This window comes from Impatiens glandulifera, chromosome 2 (assembly GCF_907164915.1).
Source record: "Impatiens glandulifera chromosome 2, dImpGla2.1, whole genome shotgun sequence".
Lineage (NCBI taxonomy): Eukaryota > Viridiplantae > Streptophyta > Magnoliopsida > Ericales > Balsaminaceae > Impatiens > Impatiens glandulifera.
The window spans coordinates 19,883,314-19,904,787 of record NC_061863.1 but is presented as its reverse complement, the minus strand read 5'-3'; the positions used below and the strand labels follow the sequence as shown (position 1 = coordinate 19,904,787).

At 33.2% G+C, this 21,474-nt stretch overlaps 2 protein-coding genes across 2 annotated transcripts; one reads left to right on the top strand and one right to left on the bottom strand.

Annotated features, from left to right (window-relative positions):
- The first annotated feature begins 856 nt into the window (after positions 1 to 856).
- LOC124927439 (epoxide hydrolase A-like) lies at positions 857 to 2,833 on the top strand. Its single transcript, XM_047467843.1, has 2 exons — positions 857 to 1,321; positions 2,585 to 2,833. The coding sequence occupies exons 1-2, from the start codon at positions 857 to 859 to the stop codon at positions 2,831 to 2,833; spliced, it is 714 nt and encodes a 237-aa protein (XP_047323799.1).
- Positions 2,834 to 5,048: 2,215 nt separating this feature from the next.
- On the bottom strand, positions 5,049 to 9,144 carry LOC124927440 (RNA polymerase I-specific transcription initiation factor RRN3). Its single transcript, XM_047467844.1, has 16 exons — positions 8,955 to 9,144; positions 8,704 to 8,824; positions 8,505 to 8,588; positions 8,349 to 8,420; positions 8,188 to 8,259; positions 7,757 to 7,993; positions 7,559 to 7,669; positions 7,352 to 7,465; positions 7,110 to 7,235; positions 6,795 to 6,863; positions 6,610 to 6,716; positions 6,403 to 6,486; positions 6,214 to 6,301; positions 6,005 to 6,124; positions 5,735 to 5,919; positions 5,049 to 5,530 (listed from the first exon to the last, which is right to left on the bottom strand). Exons 2-16 carry the CDS (start codon positions 8,797 to 8,799, stop codon positions 5,263 to 5,265), a joined length of 1,833 nt encoding a protein of 610 aa, XP_047323800.1. The 5' UTR covers positions 8,800 to 8,824; positions 8,955 to 9,144; the 3' UTR covers positions 5,049 to 5,262.
- Between the last annotated feature and the right edge of the window lie 12,330 nt (positions 9,145 to 21,474).

Below are 21,474 nucleotides of genomic sequence, written 5' to 3'. Positions count from 1 at the left end.
CCACTCATTTGCAGACCTATTTTATCTTAAAAATATTAATTAAAAATACATTTATATTTTTATCTTAAATTTAAAATGAATTAAAATTTCCAAATACATATTTTAATCCGATTCTACTTTAAAAATCTATAAACATATAATATTTATCAATTTAATTATATATTTTTTAAATGATTTTTTACTATGATATTCATTATTATTTTTTATAATTTTATATAAACTATGGATGTTTCACAATTTGGTTATACTTGATTAATTATATTATTAATCTTTATATCCAATAATAGCATCAACTTAAATAGATGATAAATGATGCAAATTGATTTATTTCACCTAGTGTAGGAATTTTATTTTTCACTTTAAAAAAAAAAAATCTTTAACTTTTTTTTACCATATTTAATCAACCACATCTATCTATTTAATACATAATTCAACCCCCATTACAAAGATTTAACAAATATTTATCTTAATACTTTAAGAAATTTAATTATTTTCTATAATAAAGTGTAAATTATTTTTTACCATACTTAATTAACCACATCTATCTATTTAATACATAATTCAATCCCTATTACAAAGGCTTAACAAATATTTAACTATTAAGAATCATTTTGATGATTTGATCCAAAACATTATTATTTATTATTCCTTTTCTTCAAATTCACCATTATTATTCTACTAACCCAAGATCAAACAAGCCCTTCTCCTCTTAATTCATCTATTTATTAGATAAGTTGTTGAATGGTGGCAGGAAAGAAAGAATTGAATCATACCCACTAATTACAATTTACAAGACAGTGCCCCAAAACAGTGAGTAAAGAAGAGAGCTAGAGAGAGAAAAAGAAAGAAAGAAGAAATGGAAGGGATAAAACACAAGACGATTAATGTGAACGGAATAAGCATGCATGTAGCAGAAAAGGGGGAGGGACCGGTGGTTCTATTTCTCCACGGTTTCCCTGAGTTTTGGTACACTTGGCGTCACCAAATCACAGCACTTGCGGACTCAGGCTACCGTGCTGTGGCACCGGACTTACGTGGGTATGGAGATACAGAAGCTCCGGCGAGCATCACGAGTTACACATGTCATCATGTGGTTGGGGATCTGGTGGGTCTTATAAAATCTTTGGGAGAGGAAAAAGTGTTTCTTGTAGCACATGACTGGGGAGCCTTAATAGGATGGTATTTGTGTTTGTTTAGACCTGATTTGATCAAAGCTTTCATTTCAATTACTGTTCCATTCAGACCTAGACTTCTTAATATTAAACCTGTTGCGGCCATGCGTGCGTTCTTTGGAGATGATTATTATATGTGCAGATTTCAGGTTCTCTTTTCTCCTTCCTTTTTCTTTTCTTTCTGTTTTTCTTAGGCTTTTTTTAGGGTTGAATAATATGAAAGTTGGATTATTGATGAGAAAGTTTAAATAGTTTTAATATTTAATGAAAAGATATTTATTTTAAAATATAATAAATAGTATTTTAATTGATTTGATTGATGAAAATATAAGTGAGAGAATTATTTAAATGATTGAAGAGCTACTTGGCTTATAAATTAATTAACTTTTTTTTAAAATATTTTTAGTCATAAATCTTATTTTATTTGTAGATTTCTCATTTAATTGATATTTAATTCTTTTTTTTTATCCTTTTTTCTACTTATATTATTTCAAATTATAATTTTTTTCATTTTTTGTTTTATAGTTAAGATATATATAGTCATAATGAAAGAGAAAAACTATTAATGACCTGCACTCGCAATAAATAACCAACCTATCCATAAAGAACAAAAAGTTGCTAGTTAGGGTTTCATTAGTTTTGGTAGGTTTTATTGCCACTTTCATGACTTGGGCCTACAACAGTCAAATAATAAAATATAATATTTTAATATATTAAAGTCAATTATGTTTAATAATTTTTTTTTTTCCAAAGTGAAATTATTAAAAAAATAATTTACATCAAACAACCTTTACAACTATATTTTATCTTAGTTTTTCTTAGGATTTTAATAGATTTTGTGTAACAAAAAATTTACTTGATAAAGAAAATTAGTCATTTGAGATTTATTTTAAGATAAATATTTAATTTTTTAATTTAAAATATAAATTTAATAAATATAAAATAAGAATATTTTAATATTTTAGCTAATAAATTTAGTTATTAAATATTATATATACTAACGAAATAAAGTTGTTAAAAAAACTATTTTTTTTAAAAAGTCATAAAAAAACAAAATGAAACATGACCTTAATTATAATTTTGTATACTAGACCAACATAAATAAAAATTCTATTACCAGTAATTTTTTTAATATTTTTTTATTAAGTATTAGAAAATTATAAAAAAAAATAATTTATTCTCCATCCAAATTAAGATTCATAACAAAATCAAGAAAGTGTACACATACCAATAAATTTTCCTCTTATTTGAGATTATTTAGAAACAATCTATTAAAATATGAAATATGTTTCATTTTTCTATATTATTTTAAAATATTGACAATTTTTATTTTTAGCAAATAATTGAATTTTACATCCATTTTCTTTAATCCAAAAAAGCAATAAAATTTAGATCCAAATAATCATGGACAGGTACCAGGGGAGATTGAAGGTGAGATAGCTGAGTATGGAACCCGTCAAGTACTAAAGAAGATCCTAACCGATCGTATTCCAGGCCCCCCTCTCCTACCCAAGGGTAACCCTTTCGGCATTTCTAACGATTTTCTTTCCTCCACATTACCTTCTTGGCTTTCGGAGGATGATCTAAGTTTCTATGCCGACAAGTATGACCAGAAAGGCTTCACTGGAGGACTCAATTACTACCGAGCTTTAGATTTGTAAGTATGATCATGAGACCAGTCATTAGATTTGGGTTGTCTTAACCAACCCAAAAAAATAAATTTGTTCTTATATATACTTTGTTTCATTAGAAATATTTATGTTAGGTGAATAATTATAATAAGAAGTTTGGTATTACATTAAAAATGAAAATTTTAGTTTAGTTGGTTAAATTTTAACAGTACATTGTGGCTCATTGTTGAGCCAGCCGCCTAGTTGACCTTACTCAAGAGTCGGCAACAACGAATACTATGGCCGAGGATTCAAACCTTGTTAATGTATCTTTTGGTTTATTTTTAGTTTTGAGTGCCCATGGGGTGACTTTAGACTGTGCTTGGTTGGCTTTACTTAAGGGCCTACTATGTATAGTGTGGCTCATAGTTAGTTCAAACTTTTTGGGGGCATATGACGTCTCATAAATAGTGGCCAATATGTGTCACACTTCAAAACATAGTTTATTTTATAGTTAATGTGAGTCTACGTCCACATCTAATGTGTAATTTTTCTCAGTTTTGAAGTGTGGTACATATAAGACACTGATTCTGAGACAGGTCTGCCCGCAAACTTTGTTAGTCCATTATTTATTTATTTTTTCTTATTTTGGGTGGTCGTGGGATGGGATGGGATGGCCCTAGGCGTCTGCATGGTTGGTCTTATTTTAGTGTCGATATTGTGTACCAGAGTTCAAACGTTGTTATTGTTGTTTTTATTTTTATTTTGGGTGCCCATGAGAGGGGTGGTTTCTAGAGGGTCGCATGGTTGGCCACTTGGCATTACCTTATATCCGATCATGCTTGACTCGAGTGTGGATTATGTATATAGACTCCCCTTGATCACATTCTCTTGTTATTTTTCTATTTTTGTTAATTGATGTCATATGGCATGCAGAAACTGGGATCTTACGGCTGCATGGGACGGAGCACAGGTGAAGGTGCCGGTGCAGTTCATAGTTGGTGACCTAGACATGATTTACACTACACCAGGAGTGAAGGAGTATGTTCATGGAGGAAGCTTCAAGAGGGATGTGCCGTTACTTGATCAAATTATTGTTGTGGAAGGAGCTGGCCACTTCATTAATCAAGAAAAACCAGAGGAAATCAATGCCCACATCCTTCATTTCATTAGCAAGTTTCAAGTGAACAACATTGCTTAGGTTTTCTTCACTATGCATGCATTACTGCATTTTATTGGAAGTTTTTGTCATGACCATTTGCCTGTTCTGTTATTGTTTTTAACTATTTTCTTTTATTTCCAGTTGAGACAATTTCAGATGTTTGATTATGTTTTTGAGGGATCATTTGTGTCTGCTTCATTGGTTAAAATCTCATTTCTTATCTTCACTTGAGAACATCTCCTAAGTTTGATTAATTGTTTTCTTTAACAATTGCTATAAATCATAGATCTCCTTTCTAATATTTATCTCTTTAGTCTTAGAAAATTTTGCCCCTGAAAATGTCAACAAGTTTCAAATAATCCGGAGAAAGTTTAAGAACCGTTTTTCTTGAGTAAGGATTCAAGAACAACGATTCAACATCCTAACATTTTGACCCGATTTTAGCATTTTCGATTTGTGATGAATTAATCGAATATACTACAATAGATAGTTCAACAATCAAATGTGAAATGTTCTCAAATCAACAAATCATCATAACATGAAACCATTAAGGCTAAGAATATAAATTATTTCCCCCCAAAAAATAGAAACTTATGATCGGTCTAGCAAACCGTATCCCAAAGCCTAAGAACAACATTAGCCCGAAAAATCCCAAAAAAGCTTCCAGATGCAGTGACAAAATTCCTGTCATTTCTCTCTAGCCACTCTCTTTGCTTTTATCCTCGCATTCAATCTATATGGAGGATATGGGCGGGGAGATGCCGAAAACTGGTGTCCAAAGAGGTGAAAATTTGATGAAGTGTAAGGTGATATCCAAATTCTTAGTTTGAAAAATGTTTTAAATAGTTATTAATCTAATAAATGTAGTGTAGTGTGTTTGGGAGTTAGATGTTTTAGGTTGGGAGTTGAGGTTTTTTGGGTTCAAACCTCAGGAACAAGATCATGGATACACATGTGCAATGAATGATTAAAGAGTATATAACCATACAATTGTTCAAATGGTTCATCTTTCATTAATAAAAGTAGGTCTTCAGAGCTTATGATTACAGATTCTGCAAATGTTTCTGAGTCTTCTTGTATGCTTAAGTTTCCTTCATCAAAATCAAGAAACGGTAATAAATAGAAGTTTAAAACCACTCATAATAATGTCATCTTGATATGTTACATCACTCAAAATTTAAATAATAATAAATGAATACTATGAGATGTTTTTGCCTATACCACAAAATCTAACAAATAAGAATATATTTGTCAGCCTTCAATTGTTCAAATCATACCCTATTTGTTTTTGTTTTTCTTATTCAAGTCTATTTGTGCTTCAAAAAGATTCAGGACTTGTGGATGGTCTTATTCTTGAGGGCATCTTTGTGACAGCATTGAATGCACCTCCAAAATGATAATTTAAGGTGCTCTTTGGTGTAATCGACATTCTATTCAAACTGTAATCAAGACTAAACTCTTCTTCCTCCATTAAACTAGTTGCCATTGCATCAGCCGTCATTATTTCTTCTTGGTCGTCTTCCTCTTCCTCTTCTTCGTATGTAGTTTTAACCATAGACCAAGATATGAACCAAGGTCGTATGAAACTGCACATATTGAGATTTGTTAGAGAATGTACCAAATTACAAAATGTACTTTTGTAATGATGATTATATCTAGAAAACATCTTATACCAAATAAAAAAGACCACTTCCAATGAGATTGTGACAATGATATTAGTTTCCAAATATGCTAACTAACAACAAGGTGTACTTTGTTGGAGGAAAAGAAAATTTGAGGGAAGAAAATACCTGTCTGATTTCTTTAACAAACAAGGGTCAAAAGGGAAGAACGTGTCGAGCCTTTCTAACCCACCAAAAGCTATCGAAAATTCAGACTCCAACAAATCATCAAATACACGGGCCTCAGATGCTGTGAAAAGACAAGATGCTCTTGCCTGTCGAAGAAACTCATCAACTATTGTCGGCAGACATACCTGTTGAGAATAAGGCAGTTATTTTAATAATTTTTCTATGGTGACCCCCCTAAGAGGTTTAAAATAGAATGTGGAGAAGCTAAACCTTCAAAGGATTTAACGGATGTTTAAAAATTTCCTCCAGAGGAAAATGTGTAAGCTTTGATCGTAGCTTAGGATCATCCATTATTGATCTCATGCGAAAGCAAAGAACATACATAACAGCCTGTATCACCCAGAAAAACAAACCATCTGAAATCCGTTTTGTAACTCAAAACTCATAAAAGAGAGTTTAGATATAATAATGATTTATACCTGGCAACAGGCATAAAAAACTCTGTGAGCTTGTGGGTTAATTTCACTTTTATGATCTTGGCAATATATCCAACACCAGTTGACTAATCTGAAATCCATAAAGGCATCACATTACAATTTTGTTTGCTATTTCAATGGTTTTTTAAAACAAATTTTAAGCTGGTCAGATGGATGGGATCAAGACACAACCTTTGCAACATTTTAACAACAAAGGAAAGAGGAAGGAAGTTTGAACGTGATAAGAAACTAGCAAGATATGCAACAGCACTCATCCTGCATGACAAAACTTCCAGACTGTTAACATAATAATAATAATGGCATTATTCTGATATGACATTGAATTCTAAAAAAAATAAAAAACAGAGTAAAAGGATAATTGTTATATAAATTCATTACGTCTTATTTGGTGGATGGGATCTTTCACTAAAAATATCGGCAAGCTCATTCGCAAATCTCACACCACAATTTTCAGGATCTAGTGAACAGGCGTAGAACATGACAAACTGCAAGGAAGGAAACAATATTTGTTGAATAAATCCCAAGGAAGGTTCTCACAAATGATGCTACTCAAAATTACTTACCTGAGCAAACTTGGACTTGTAAGTACTCAGAACAGTTATTTGGAAGGACTGGAGGAGTGTCTCAAAAACCTAAGAATGTTGATTGCACGTTATCAAACAGAATCAACATTTAGCCAAAAGAATAATTTCAAGATCTGAGTTTTTTCCCTGGAGGTGGCAAGCAATTCACCCCCCCTTTCAATCAAAATAGTTTCATAAGGGAATCGTACATGAGACCTTGGTCTCTTGGTTCAAAACTCATGAAACTTGAGCAGTCCTGGGGGTTCAAAACCCTTCGGCCAATTTTTACTTGTAAATAATAATGAAAATCCATACCTTTACCAGCCGACCGCTTTCATGACATGTTTTGAGATGTTCAAACATCAGCACCAACAAACTGTCCAATGTCTCTGCTATTTTATTTCCCTTTAAAATATTCCTACCTGGGAATCCTCCAGAAAGCTGTGAACATAAACAAGACTACTAGTCAAGTGAAAGTCTCACCACCATACTTTAAGCTACTCAATTCCATAAAGTAACACATATGCGCAAACTAATTAAATGATCATCTTACACACCTCAAAACCTTCTGTCTCAGCATCATCTAGAATATCATCTACATCTTCTAGTTCCATCTCAAATATCCCTTTACTGAAATCATCAGACATGATATCTTTCCATTCTATCTCTACCTGTAACAAGGAAACAAAAAAAAAGTACAATAAGATTGATGTGCATAACAAACTTCACAGACACATTAGTTTTCCAAGTTTTTATGGTCTTACATCAAATTCTATAAGCCTATCCACCAACGCAGTAAGCATCATGTTTCCAATTATGTCCCCTAGAGCACATTCTTCCACTCTCAACATGTTTTCCACATATACAACAATCGCCTACAAAACAAACAAGATACTTTTAGAAAATACAAATCCCAAAATAAAAGCTAGAGAGTTAGGTGAGTGGTGGAAATTGATGCTCACTTTCTCCATTGCAAATGTATTAGGTAGTTTCTGAAGAATTATGGGCAATAACCTCAAAGGTGCAAGAGGCACTAAGTCGGAAATGTCCTTCAGAGCAGAATGCACACGATAAACAACCTGCCCCTTTCTTGATAAACCTCGTTTCTGATTTAGAAATTCCAGAAAAGAACGAGGCGGCATAAAATTGTTTACGAGCATACCCAAGCATAAATCTAAGTATCCTCCACTGGAAGCAGCCTAATAAACATATAAACATAGAACAAAAGCATAAGGCATATATCCTACATGTTAATGAAAGTCATAATGTTTCAAAAAAACAACCACTCTTACATATCTACTATCGACTTGAGAAAACATGTTATAGACATAATTGTGTATTCCCAATTGCTAGTGCACAAAATAATATTATGGCTACTAGGAATTGAACATACCAGGGATGTAATTAATTCAATCAATGCGTCCATCACATCAGGCTCATAGTTCCACATGTTCATTCCGAATATCTGGCAACAAGTACAAGTGAGTATTCACATAATAGTTCATAATCAATGACATAATTCCATAAAGATGGGTTCTAGCAGAAATGACTTACCGATGCAAGCAAGGCGTCATGGTGTGCAATATCAATACATGAAACTGCTCCTGTTAATGCTTTTAAACTCGTCTGTCATGAAATATAATTGGTAAGACCAAAAGTGTGTAGACAGACAAAATTAATGGTTTTCAAATAAGGAGCTAGTTGACATACCACCAGCAGCGCAACCTCGTCAGGGCCAAGGTTTCCTTTTCGATGAAGAACACCAAGAAGCTGCTCATAACTACTTCTGTCACCCTAAAACAATTGATACCCACAATAAAATAACATAAACAACACTTATAACAAGTTAAATAAGTTCAAGAACTAGCATGTTGAAGGCAAATTTTAAAATATTTTAAAGGATTCTTACCTCTATGACTGATCTGAGGGCTTCTCGGACGAAACATACCAACTCTAAGTCACTAAGATTGACGTCCTCTACTTTGTCAATTTCAAATTTTTGCATTGTCAATTCCGTTGCAAATCAGGAGCTGAACCCAGAACAAATAGAAAATTATACAATGTTCCAATAATGACCCAGAAATTGGAAGGCTAACAAGAGTACAGACAAACTTAGAACTTTTCTTTGCACTTTGAAGAAAAGCAAAAGAAAAATTCTACCTTGCAAGAACCGCGGAGTCGGATGAATAGTTTGTGCCTAAAACTCAATCAACAAAGGGAATAACGAAGCCCTTGATCCGACGATTCTTAACAAGAGTTGAATTCAACAATCAATACGAAGATTTCCCGTCGATTTCCTTCAATTTTCAGAACAGCTCTCTCTGGTTCACGCCGCCTAAGAAAAGGACGGAAAGAATATAGGTTCAGAGAGGAAGCAATTTATTTCTTATGGGATTAGGAGTTTATAATTAATCTTTTTTTTTTAATGTAAACCCTTCTAACAATTTTTTTTAATTTCTATTTTAATTTTATTTTGATATATAAATATGAATACTATTTATAAATAATCTCTCTAATTATATTATTACTTTGGGTTAGTTTACTCTTGAGTTTTTTAATGTTATTTTTAGGTTTTTTTTTAATTTAGTTTTATTATGAAATTTATTTAATTCATTAGTTAAAATAATTTAAATGAGTTATACGGAGGAAGAGAATAACTTGACTAGGCTGAAAAAGAAAAAAAAAATTGACCAAAATATTTTATTTTTATTTTTTCAACCAATTAACCAACGTTTTCTCTCTCTCATTCCTTTCTAAATTTCTTCTCTATCTTTTTATTTATTAAATTTTAAATATAAAATTATTTTTAAAAATTATTATATAAAATTTTAAATACAATTTTTTAAAACAAAAATACTATATTTTATCAAAAAAAAGATAAGAGAAATAATAGGGGAGATAATTTAGAAGGGGATGAGAAATAAAATAATTATCTGAAAAAATAAAATAATTTATCTATCTCCTATCTTTATCCACACTTTTTTACTTTTTCAATCAATAAGGTAGATGATGACAAGTCCCTCTAGCGTTCCCTCCCAAATTTGTCAAAATTGAGAGTTTACAAATAATCGTTATCCAGTTATAAACTCGTAAAATTTAGAGTTTACATACCATCGTAAAAGTTTAATTTGAAAAAATAATAGTTATATATTATTATTATTTATATATATAATTGAGTATTTTATATTTAACTAATTTTAAGAAATTATATATTTTAATATAAAATCAATTAAAAAATAATAAAAAAATAAATAACACTATACAAATTTATAGTTACAAAATTAATTTTATTAATTAATTTAAATAAATAATAACTTTATTTTTTAATTTTTAAATATAAATTTGTTTTTTATAGTAAAATCGAAAATCTTATTATCATAAATTTAAAATCGTAAGAGTTTATATATTTAAGAGTTTACTTAAAATCAAACTAGTTAGCCTATTGTGAAATTGTAAAATTATAATATTTAAGAGTGAACTTGAGATTTTTACAGTCTTGTTCCTTCCCCAATTTTTTTCACATATTACTATCAAAAATAATTTATCTATCTTCTCTTTACCCACACTTTTTACTTTTTTTAATTCATTCCCTCCCCAATTTTTCTCACATATCAGTATCAAAAATAATATATTTTTCTAATTTTTTAAAAATTTTAAAAAATTCAAGATCAAATAAGCTCTATACCAAAATATAGAATCCATCAAATCAATAACTTGTAAATGTAGACGTAAACTAACTCGCTATTAAATATTCAAGCAATTTGGAATCATATCCCATTCACAATCAATAAATTACTAAAACCCAATAGAAAGCATCAATAATTTTAGTCTTAGAAATTTATTGTGTTGACTTCATAAGTTCTACCTAGGATTTGAATCAACCAAAAGGATATGTTCAAATATTGTAGATGAATGAGTTGAATAAGTTGGTTAAATTTTCAAACCATTTCAAGTTATATTTATATCACAGTAAATTATTTGAGTAAAACAACAAATACATACAAGTTTGTAGGACTTTTAAACTGTGGACATTATAAGTCATACTTAGGGTTTGGACCAATGTTGTAGATTAATAAATCAAATAGGTCGAAATCTGGTCAATTAAATTTATAATGAGTTTATAATAGAAATTTTAGATAACTCAAACAATCTTTGTATATTCTCTTTTGTAAAACAAATCCAATAAATAGTATAAAGTCTACTAATCTAACCACTTTCTGCAATCACCATGTCTTATCAAATTACAACTTTATGTATCACCTATCTCGAATTTTTCGTTAGACTCAAATCGCATTAGGACACCTTTGTTGGCCTTATATAAGCATTTTTTTTGTCTCATTACATTGAGTTCTCTTAAGCTCGATCTTAATCCACAATAAAATCACTAGTAAAAAATGGTAAATGTCGATCATCTCCACCGATTGGTTGTAACACAAATCAGTATTATTATAATAATATCGATTGATTATAATACTGATCGGTTTATTAGAATAATGTTGGGTTTTGCAACAGCAAAACTATGGATCTTCTTAGAAATCAAAACCCGTAGCAAATCAGATTCCAAATCGTCTATGACGATAAACAGATTACCAAGAACTGAAATAGCACAAAGCAATAAACGACAACACAATATACGTGGTTCGGTCAAAATCGACCTACGTCCACGGGAGGGATAAGTTTCACTAAATCAAACAAATGTCAATAGTAAAAACTTACATGCCCTGCTCTCAAATGAAAGAAGTGATTACACTAGAAATGATTGGACTACTCCACAATCAAAAGCTCCCCCAATCTCTCACTCTAGATCAGCCAAAGAACAAGAAGAAGAAGGAAACCAGAAAACCCTAGATCTGTAATTCACTCTCTCTCTATTTTCTCTGTTATGAGAAAAATACCCAAAAATAGTATTTATACTCTAACCCGTTTTCATAAGAGAAAACCCTGACCCGTTTACCCGGAATTTAAAACCCGCCCGCAATGGCAAGAAACACCAACAATTCTCCCCCTTCCGAGCCATGGGAGAATGTTGCTATAAACATTCATCATCGTGACGCTTCTGCCAGAACCATTCCGGCTTTGGCACAACATATCTCATGCTTTCCTCTTGGCAAACCCTTTGTCATCATATCTGACACGTTCTCATCTGTGTGCACTTTCTCCAAGTATAACTCCTCTTCTCGAGCACTTCACGGATCCAATGGTACCTTCTTTGGATGTGTTTTGAACGTGAATGGAAACTTGGATTCTTGCTCACATGTATAGCACTCTGTGAGTCACTAAACACCACAAACCTGTCTTGTGCAATGCCAATTTCTTTCAACAATTCTTTTATCCATCTCATTTCTTTACAACATTTAGTAATGGCAATATATTCAGCTTCTGTAGTAGACAAAGCAACACATTTCTGTAGACGAGACTGCCATGATACAACTCCTCCTCCAAAAGTAAACAAATACCCTGAAGTTGATCTCATTGTGTCAATATCACCACTCATATCTAAATCAGAAAACCCTTCAACATGTGACTTTCTAATACCATAACACAAAGCATATTTGGAGGTTCCTCGAAGATATCTCATTAGCCACTTAACCGCTTCCCAGTGTGTCTTACCAGGATTTGAAAGAAAACGACTAAGTACTCCAACCGCATGAGCTATATCCGGTCTTGTACAGACCATTGCATACATCAGACTGCCTATTGCTGAAGAATATGGAACACTGCACATTTCTTGTCTTTCCTCTTCATCCTTGGGAGACATTGTCTTGTTTATTTTCAAGTGTGTAGCCAATGGACAAGCAACTAGCTTTGCCTTGTCCATACAGAATCGTTTTAGAATCTTCTCAATATATCTCTCTTGAGATAACCATAGCCTTTTCTTCGCCCGATCACGAATGACCTGCAGTCCAAGAATTTGTCTTGCTTGACCCAAGTCTTTCATCTCAAAAGACTTAGCCAAATCCTTTTTCAACTTGGCAATCTTGAGCTTGTCTCTCCCAACAATCAGCATGTCATCAACATATAGGAGAAGTATAATAAAATCATTAGAAGCAAACTTTTGCACAAAGACACAGTGATCTGTAGACGTCTTCATGTACCCATGGATGGTCATGAACGACTCAAACTTAAGATACCACTGCCTTGGTGCTTGCTTCGAACCGTACAGACTTTTGACAAGTTTGCACACCTTGCTTTCCTCACCTTTCTTATTATAACCTTCAGGTTTCTCCATATAAACATATTCATCCAAATCACCATGGAGAAATGCAGTCTTGACATCAAGTTGTTCAACCTCAAGATCCATACAAGCAGCTAGACTTAACACCACCCGGATAGAAGTCATCTTCACTACCGGTGAGAAAATCTCATCATAATCGATTCCATGCCTCTGGCCAAAACCTTTGACAACCAGCCTAGCCTTGTATCTTGTCTTTCTATCATCACCTTCTTGCTTGATCTTGTACACCCATTTATTTTGTAATACTTTTCTGTTCTTTGGTCTTTCAACTAGATCATATGTGCCATTTTTCAGCAATGACTTCATCTCTTCATCCATGGCAGCTAGCCATTCTTTCTTATGAGCATCCTCAAGAGCCTCCTTATAGCATATAGGCTCCCCACAATTAGTTAGAAGAACATACTCTGTAGCAGGATACTTAGAACTTGATCTTTTCTCCCTAGTAGACCTCCGAAGTACCTCTGTTTGTTGATTCTGTTGATTTCCATCTTCTTGTTGAACTTCAAAATCAACCTCAACATTATCACCAAGATCAGTTTCAGTATTAGTATCATTTCCATGGCCTACAGCTTGACCCTAAGGAACATCATCATCACTATCTGAGTCTGAAGCTACATGTGGCATTGTCTCCTCAACATCATGAGACAACTCAAGACCAGAAAGGTCACGTATGTATGCATCAAGCTTTTCACCATCTTCAAAATTCTCAATAGTCTGATCTTCAAGGAATACCACATCCCGACTTCTCAAAACCTTCTTATCAACTGGGTCATAACACCTGTATCCCCACTTTTCATCACCATACCTCAAAAATATGCATTGTCTGGTTTTTGCATATAGTTTAGACCTCTCATCTTTTGGAACATGCACAAAAGCTCTGCAACAAAAAACACGTAAATAGTCATAATTAACATCTTTACCTGACCAGGCGCTTTCTGCACACTTATTATTCAATGGCTTGGAGGGAGAACGGTTGATCACATACACTGCAGGGCTCATGGCTTTAGCCCAGAAATGCTTAGCCAACCTGGAATGGGAGAGCATACTCCTCATCCATTCCAACATTGTTCTGTTCATCCTCTCTGCCACACCATTTTTTTGTGGAGTCTTGGGCACAGTCTGTTCATGTCGAATACCCTGCTCTTTGCAATAATCATCAAATGAGCCTATGTACTCTCCCCCATTATCTGACCGCACCCTCATTAGTTTTCTTCCTGTCTCTCTTTCAACCAGCTTGTGAAAGACCTCAAACCTTGCTGCAACCTCATCCTTGGACTTTATAGCATAAGCCCAAACCTTCCTAGATGCATCGTCTATGAAGGTTACAAAATAGGAAGCACCGCCTATGGATTTAATCTTCATAGGACCGCAAACATCTGTATGGACCAATTCAAGGACATTCTTTTTCAGTTCAACTTTTGACTTACTGAATGAGACTCTGTTTTGCTTACCCTTCAAGCAATGCTCACAATTTTCAAGATGAACATCCTTGAGATTCAGCAACTCATTCCTCTTGATCAAAACATTCAGCCCCTTTTCACTAATGTGACCTAATCTCTTGTGCCACAACTCAGAGGATGACTCCATTCAAACAGAATATGCCGCATCATAGACAATTTTCAAATTTGTCTAGTATAAGGAACAACATTTCTTACCTCGTGCAATAACCAATGAACCCTTGCTTAGCTTCCATGCTCCACCACTAAAAACATTATGGTATCCTCCATCATCGAGCTTACCTACTGAAATCAAATTCATTCTCAAATCAGGAACATGTCTTACATCTCTCAATGTCAGGAAGTAGCCCATGTTTGTCTCAATTCTAACATCACCCAGACCAACTATCTTGGACACACCACTGTTACCCATGCGAACCTCACCATAATCACCAGCTTTGTAGGACTGGAAGTAACCTTTGTGTGGAGTTATATGGAATGAGGCACCTGTGTCAACAATCCATGCTGTTTCATTTGAAGATGTGCTAAGACAGGAGTCTTGACAGTTAGAAGCATATGTCAGTTCACCATCTGAAGCATAAGCAGATGTATCTGCACTCTGTTCTTTCTTTTCTCTGGGCTTCACTGTACCCTTCGCTTTATCATTTTTAAATTTCCAGCACTCATTTTTCCAGTGAACCATTTTGCCACAGTAATGACAAGCACCATTTTTCTTTGGAGCTCTAGACTTGCTTCTAGACTTTCCCCTGCTCGAACCACTTCTATTATCTTTTGATCTTCCTCTATCAGCCACCAACATATCAGACTTAGAGGGTTTATCCCCCTTTCGATTCTCCTCATCAAGTAAGGAACTGGTGACAAATGCCATGTTGACTTTACCATTTGGTGCTGAGTTGCTGAGAGTGAGAATAAGTGTCTCCCAACTTGCAGGCAAAGATCCAAGGACTAAAAGTGCTTGCACCTCATCATCAAAGTTTATCTTCATACTACTCAGCTGATTCAAAATATTTTGAAATTCATTCAAGTGCTAAGCAATTGATTTATTATCAATGTACTTCAGATTCACCAGCCTTCGTACCAGTGCTTCTTTATTCCCTGCTGACCTCCCAGCATGGAGAACTTCAAGTTTGCTCCACACACCATACGATGTAGTCTCATTCTCAACATGGTGCACAACATTTACACCAACCCAGGAACGAATAAAGCTGCAGGCCTTTCTATCTATCTTTTTCCAATCAGCCTCTTTTGTAGTCTCAGGTCTAACACCCTCATTTTCAATTGCTTCATTCAAATCATCTGAAACTAACAGATCACTGATCATCGGTTTCCATTGCCTGTAGTTTGTACCATTCAGACTCACCATATCAGGTCTAGATTTCCCCATTATTACTGCCTTAACAACTGACAAAAACACCAACAAAGAAACTAGTTGATCTCTTCTATGAATTTCGCCAAATAACCAGCAGAGCACTCTGCTCTAATGTTAAAACAGATAACCAATTAATACTGCTCTGATACCACTGTTGGGTTTTGCAACAGCAAAACTATGGATCTTCTTAGAAATCAAAACCTGTAGCAAATCAGATTCCAAATCGTCTATGACGATAAACAGATTACCAAGAACTGAAATGACACAAAGCAATAAACGACAACACAATATACGTGGTTCGGTCAAAATCGACCTACGTCCACGGGAGGGATAAGTTTCACTAAATCAAACAAATGTCAATAGTAAAAACTTACATGCCCTGCTCTCAAATGAAAGAAGTGATTACACTAGAAATGATTGGACTACTCCACAATCAAAAGCTCCCCCAATCTCTCACTCTAGATCAGCCAAAGAACAAGAAGAAGAAGGAAACCAGAAAACCCTAGATCTGTAATTCACTCTTTCTCTATTTTCTCTGTTATGAGAAAAATACCCAAAAATAGTATTTATACTCTAACCCGTTTTCATAAGAGAAAACCCTGACCCGTTTACCCGGAATTTAAAACCCGCCCGCAATGGCAAGGAACACCAACAAATATTACCGATCGGTATTATTAGAATAATACCGATTGGTGTTATAACCAATCGGTAAAAACCTTAAAATATCACCGCGAAAAATGTGGCAATTTTCTCTTGTTTATTAGTCATAGTATCAATTGGTTTTCCACCATTCGATATTGCTCACCTTCTCTATCTATTCTTTCCCGTCCCTATTGTCGTCCGAATCCAACCTCTAGAGATAAATACAAAAAAAAAGAAAGAGAGAGATCGAGCGAGATAAATTCTCCTCAAGTGTTGGTGCTGGAAGAAGGGGCGCTTCTAATTAGTTATCCAGGTACAAATATGCATTATGGTGTTTTTGCTGTTACGAATCAAAATCTATCTATCTAAGCTGCATTTCGGCATGGCTAGGATTTCCTAAGTTGATGGATCTAAAGAATCGATAGGTTTAAATTTATAATTTTTTATCCTTGAGATTGTATAGATTCAGCTAATCGAAAATATAACTCGCTAATTCGTTTACATTTTTCTAGCAAAGCATTCCTTCTTTTCCACTTCCCGTTTTAATGGACGACTTTCTACATGTGTGTTTCGTGAGTGAAAAAGATTGAGAAATTTGTGCAGCTTTTGTTATTGGCCGGAAAAATGATTTTTCCTTCATATATAAAGTTGAACCGCATTGTTGTGAAGTTTTCAATATTTTCTTTTCTTTTTTGTTGTATCTGTATTGCAGAGATTTGTTAGGTTATGTTTACTGCATTATTTTTAGGTTGGATCTATCTCTTCTTTACATGGACTCACAGATTCAAATTCATCTTGAGAAGATGAAGCGGGCAAAGCAATTGGAGTTTCTGTTTTGTTTTTTTTTTTTAAAAAAGAACCTATACTTATGGGTTATAATACCAATAGGTGTTACTCTACACCGATTGGTTATTCACCAATTGGTGTTTCTTGAATTCGTATTACCCGAGAGAAGTTCTAGCGATTGGTGAAGATTGAATTATATCCAATCGGTATTTTTTAATACCGATTGGTGATCAGATCGGTATAGAGGTTTTTTTACTGGTGAATAAACTTTAAAACTTAAAACACTTAAAAAAAAATATATATTAAATATCAAATAACAGTATCACTAGAACTAAAAGTATCACGCTATAATTATATCATTTATTGTTCTATTTGATTTTAAAGAAAGACAATTAGTAAACCAATCAACTTCACCGACTTCTAAAAGTATAGACAATTAGTGACTATACCTTTTTTTTTCTTTCCCAATGGTAAACAAATAGGACTATATAATTTCTTGTATCAAGATTAAACTTTATCAAAAATTAACAACTAAGTCAACTCAAATTAACTCATATTCAACCCAAATTAAATTTAATCAACTAATTATTCAACTCATATTAACGAATAATATGAGTTGGGTATTAGTTTGGTTAGTATGGGTTGGGTAACCCAAACTAAATTTTAGTTTATAACACATTTATTATGTTTTTGACTCGTTTAATATTTAAAACGTTTTTGTCTTAATTAACATATTTTGATCGTTTAACAATGATTTTATTTGTTTTATACGTTTTTTACTTACTCAACATGTTTTTAACCCATTTAACTAATGTTTAATGTTTGATTCGTTTTAAATCGTTTGATCCGTTTTGATTCATTTAATACGTTTTAAGTTTTAATAAAAATGTAACTCGTTTTAATCTGTTTAACAAACTTTTGGCACGTTTAACACACTTTTGATGCATTTAACACGTTTTGCCTCATTTAACACACTTTTGAAACATTTAACATTTTCGGTCTGTTTATTTTATTTTTTGTTCCGTCTAATACGTCTTTGACATTATTATACATGTTTTTATCCGTTTAACATAATTTTAATTTGTTTAAAATTATTTTGATATTTTAATTACAAAATTAGTTGAAAAAATAATAGGTGAAATGAATATGGATTATTTAAATAATGATAATTAATACTAAACAAGCTCTATTCAAGCTCTTGAATATAGTAAACTATGTTTATTTTCATAAACAAACTAGGTCACTTAGTGTTTTAGAACAATAATCATATGTCATTTATGTATGTATGGTTGAACTGTAATTAATAAATATATTATTATTAAGTTTTAAAATTTGTTATTTTTTTCGCATAACTGTAATGGAGATAACATAGTAAAAATTACAATAATATATTGGAGTTAGAAGCTGTTAGTTTATATTTGATTAATAAGAGATAATTTAATTTAATTATTTAATTTGAGTAATCATAACTCAACCTAAAATAAAATTATCCTGAATTCAATCCAACCCAAATTCAACACAAACCAAATTAATATTTTGAGTTTGAGTTAAGGTTGGAGTTTAAATCAACCCAATCTATGCTCACACTTATCTAGGACAACTCAATTCCTAAGTGGGGATAAACACTAATTAGCGGCTCTATTAAAACTTAGTTGTGTAAAGACAATGCGCTGGGATGTTTTAGTGTTCAAAATAGTGTATATATTCTAATAGGTTTGAAATAAGTATTCTCCATTTCTTATTTGAATACGATGATTTCCATAGTTTTTCAATTTAGAATTGTGTTTTCTGAAATTAGTCTAAAATTGATATTTATATTTTCTAAAATTTGAAAATTTGTATTTTTTTTGATGAGTCTAACATTAACATAATTTATATTAATTATATATGTGATATTGTTATTTTTTAAAAAGATTTATTACTTACATAACTCAATAGTCTAATAATTTATATATAAAAAATATATCTACGAAATATATAATAATATATTATATCAATAATATAATATATTCTAACACACCTGCAATTGGGAGAATCTCAAACGTTGAGACTGTCCAGAATTTTTTTAAATAATACCAACGGAAGACTTTTAGTAAAAATGTCGATAATTTGAGAACGTGATGGTACATGTAACACTTGAACTTGTCCATGAGCAACCTTTTCACGAGACAAAGGCAGTGATGCACGTATACATAGCGTATATCATTTGAGTATTCGGAGTGAGGCCATACCACTCACGGATGTTACCGATAGTGGTATGACAATCAAGCATTTAGAACTTTATATCCCATTTGGTTGTTATCCGGGTATTGTCGAGTCCCGAGATATAGTGAACCATCAACATCGGGACCTCCAACTACATAATTTCAATTTGGTTTGGAAATTGAACATCATTGTGAGGGGGAGGGAGTTGAGTTGTTGGATAGCCATCAACTTGTACTAAGTACACACAACAAAATAGTACACCAAGAGTGACTAAAAAATTCTCTTGAAATACCCGTCGAAGCCAAATATATATGAAGTGTGTATGATAGAGATGCGTTGTGGCAACATCTCACACTCATAGTAAACATACTCCTACAAGTGAGTCACAAGACAAACCATCATTAGCTAGACGATGGGTGTTTACTTTCGGGAGACATACAAGTGAGTCACGAGAACTAATTCCCTCGTTCACGATGTTGGTTCCCACCGCCACAATGACCATGATTGGGACGAACGTCGAGGAGGAGGAGGAAGAAGTCCAAATAAATGAGGGTGAGACCGTAGTCATTAAGGTTGAAAAATGTAACTAATAGAGGGAGAAGATGCGTGCAAAGATGCGGCACTAAAGTGCGCTAGAGAATATCAATTATAATAATTAGTTATCTGATTTCCTTTTACTTAGGCTAAATTGGTGGAGTTATGAAACATAATTTTCTCCCAAGTTATAGGTCCTTAATTCATGACCTTTATTAGATTAAGTTAAAGAAAAAAAAAGAAAAATCAATTAAATTAAGATTAAAGAAGAAGAAATCTTTAATTAAATTGAATTAAGAAAAATGTTTTAATTGATTAAAATGAACTTAGGATAAATAAAAATCAATACAACGTAGTTTTGATGATGCGTTGATAATTGAATAAAACTAAATTATACAAATGTTTAATGCGCATGTAAAGCTGAAGAGACGCGAACAGTAGAGCTGACGTCAGCAGAGCAGAAGAGACGTTGGCAACAGGGTTACCAATAGTAGAGGTACTCCATCATGCTGGCAGCATGCTGGCTTCAACAGATGTGTTGAACAAGCGCTAGTAGCAACCTTGATTCAGAAGCAGTCTGAAAAGCGCTGACAGACGGCTTGCCTCAACAAATGTGTTGAAGAAGCACTAGTAGCAATCTTGCTTCAGCAGCAGTCTGAAAAAGCTCTAGTAGCAACCTTGCTTCAAAACACTAACAGATGACTTGCCTCAACAATAGAGTTGAAGAAGCGCTAGCAGCAGTATTGCTTCAGCAGCAGCCTAAAGAAGTACTGACAACAACCTTGCTTTAACAGAAGCTTAAAGAAGCGCTAGCAGCAGCCTTGCCTCAACAACAGAGTTGAAGAAGCGTTGGCAGCAGCCTTGTTTCAGCAGCAGCCTAAAGAAGCGCTAGCAGCAGCCTAAAAAAATGCTAGCAACAACCTTACTTCAACGGTAACTTAAAGAAGCGAACAATAGTGTTGCGTTAACAGATGTGTTGCGCTAAAAACAAACTGCCACTTGACATACAACCATCAGAAATTTGACACGTGTCTACGAATGGATTCGATCGTTGCTATGTTTCAATATAAAAGGACATCAGAGTACAACGGTGAATCCTCTCGGTCAATTCATGATCCCTAAATATCTAGACTCTCGGTCAATTCACGTATCCAAGAATCAGATTCGAACGTTGCTACACTTTAATATAAAAATAGCAGTAGAGTACAACGACGAAGTAGTTTTTGACCGACTTCTGCAATTAAAAATCTCTAGACTCTCTCTTTAGCTGTTAAACATATATTGTATAAGTAGAGAATAATTTACTGTATTATCTGAGAGTATTATCAGTGTTGTAAGTTGAACAAAGCGTTGTCTATTCAATAGTGAGTGATAGCTAGGAGTTTAGAACAGATAGTTGTTAAGTTCTGAGTTCTAACTGGGTTTGTGTAGACTCTATACAAAACAAAGTCT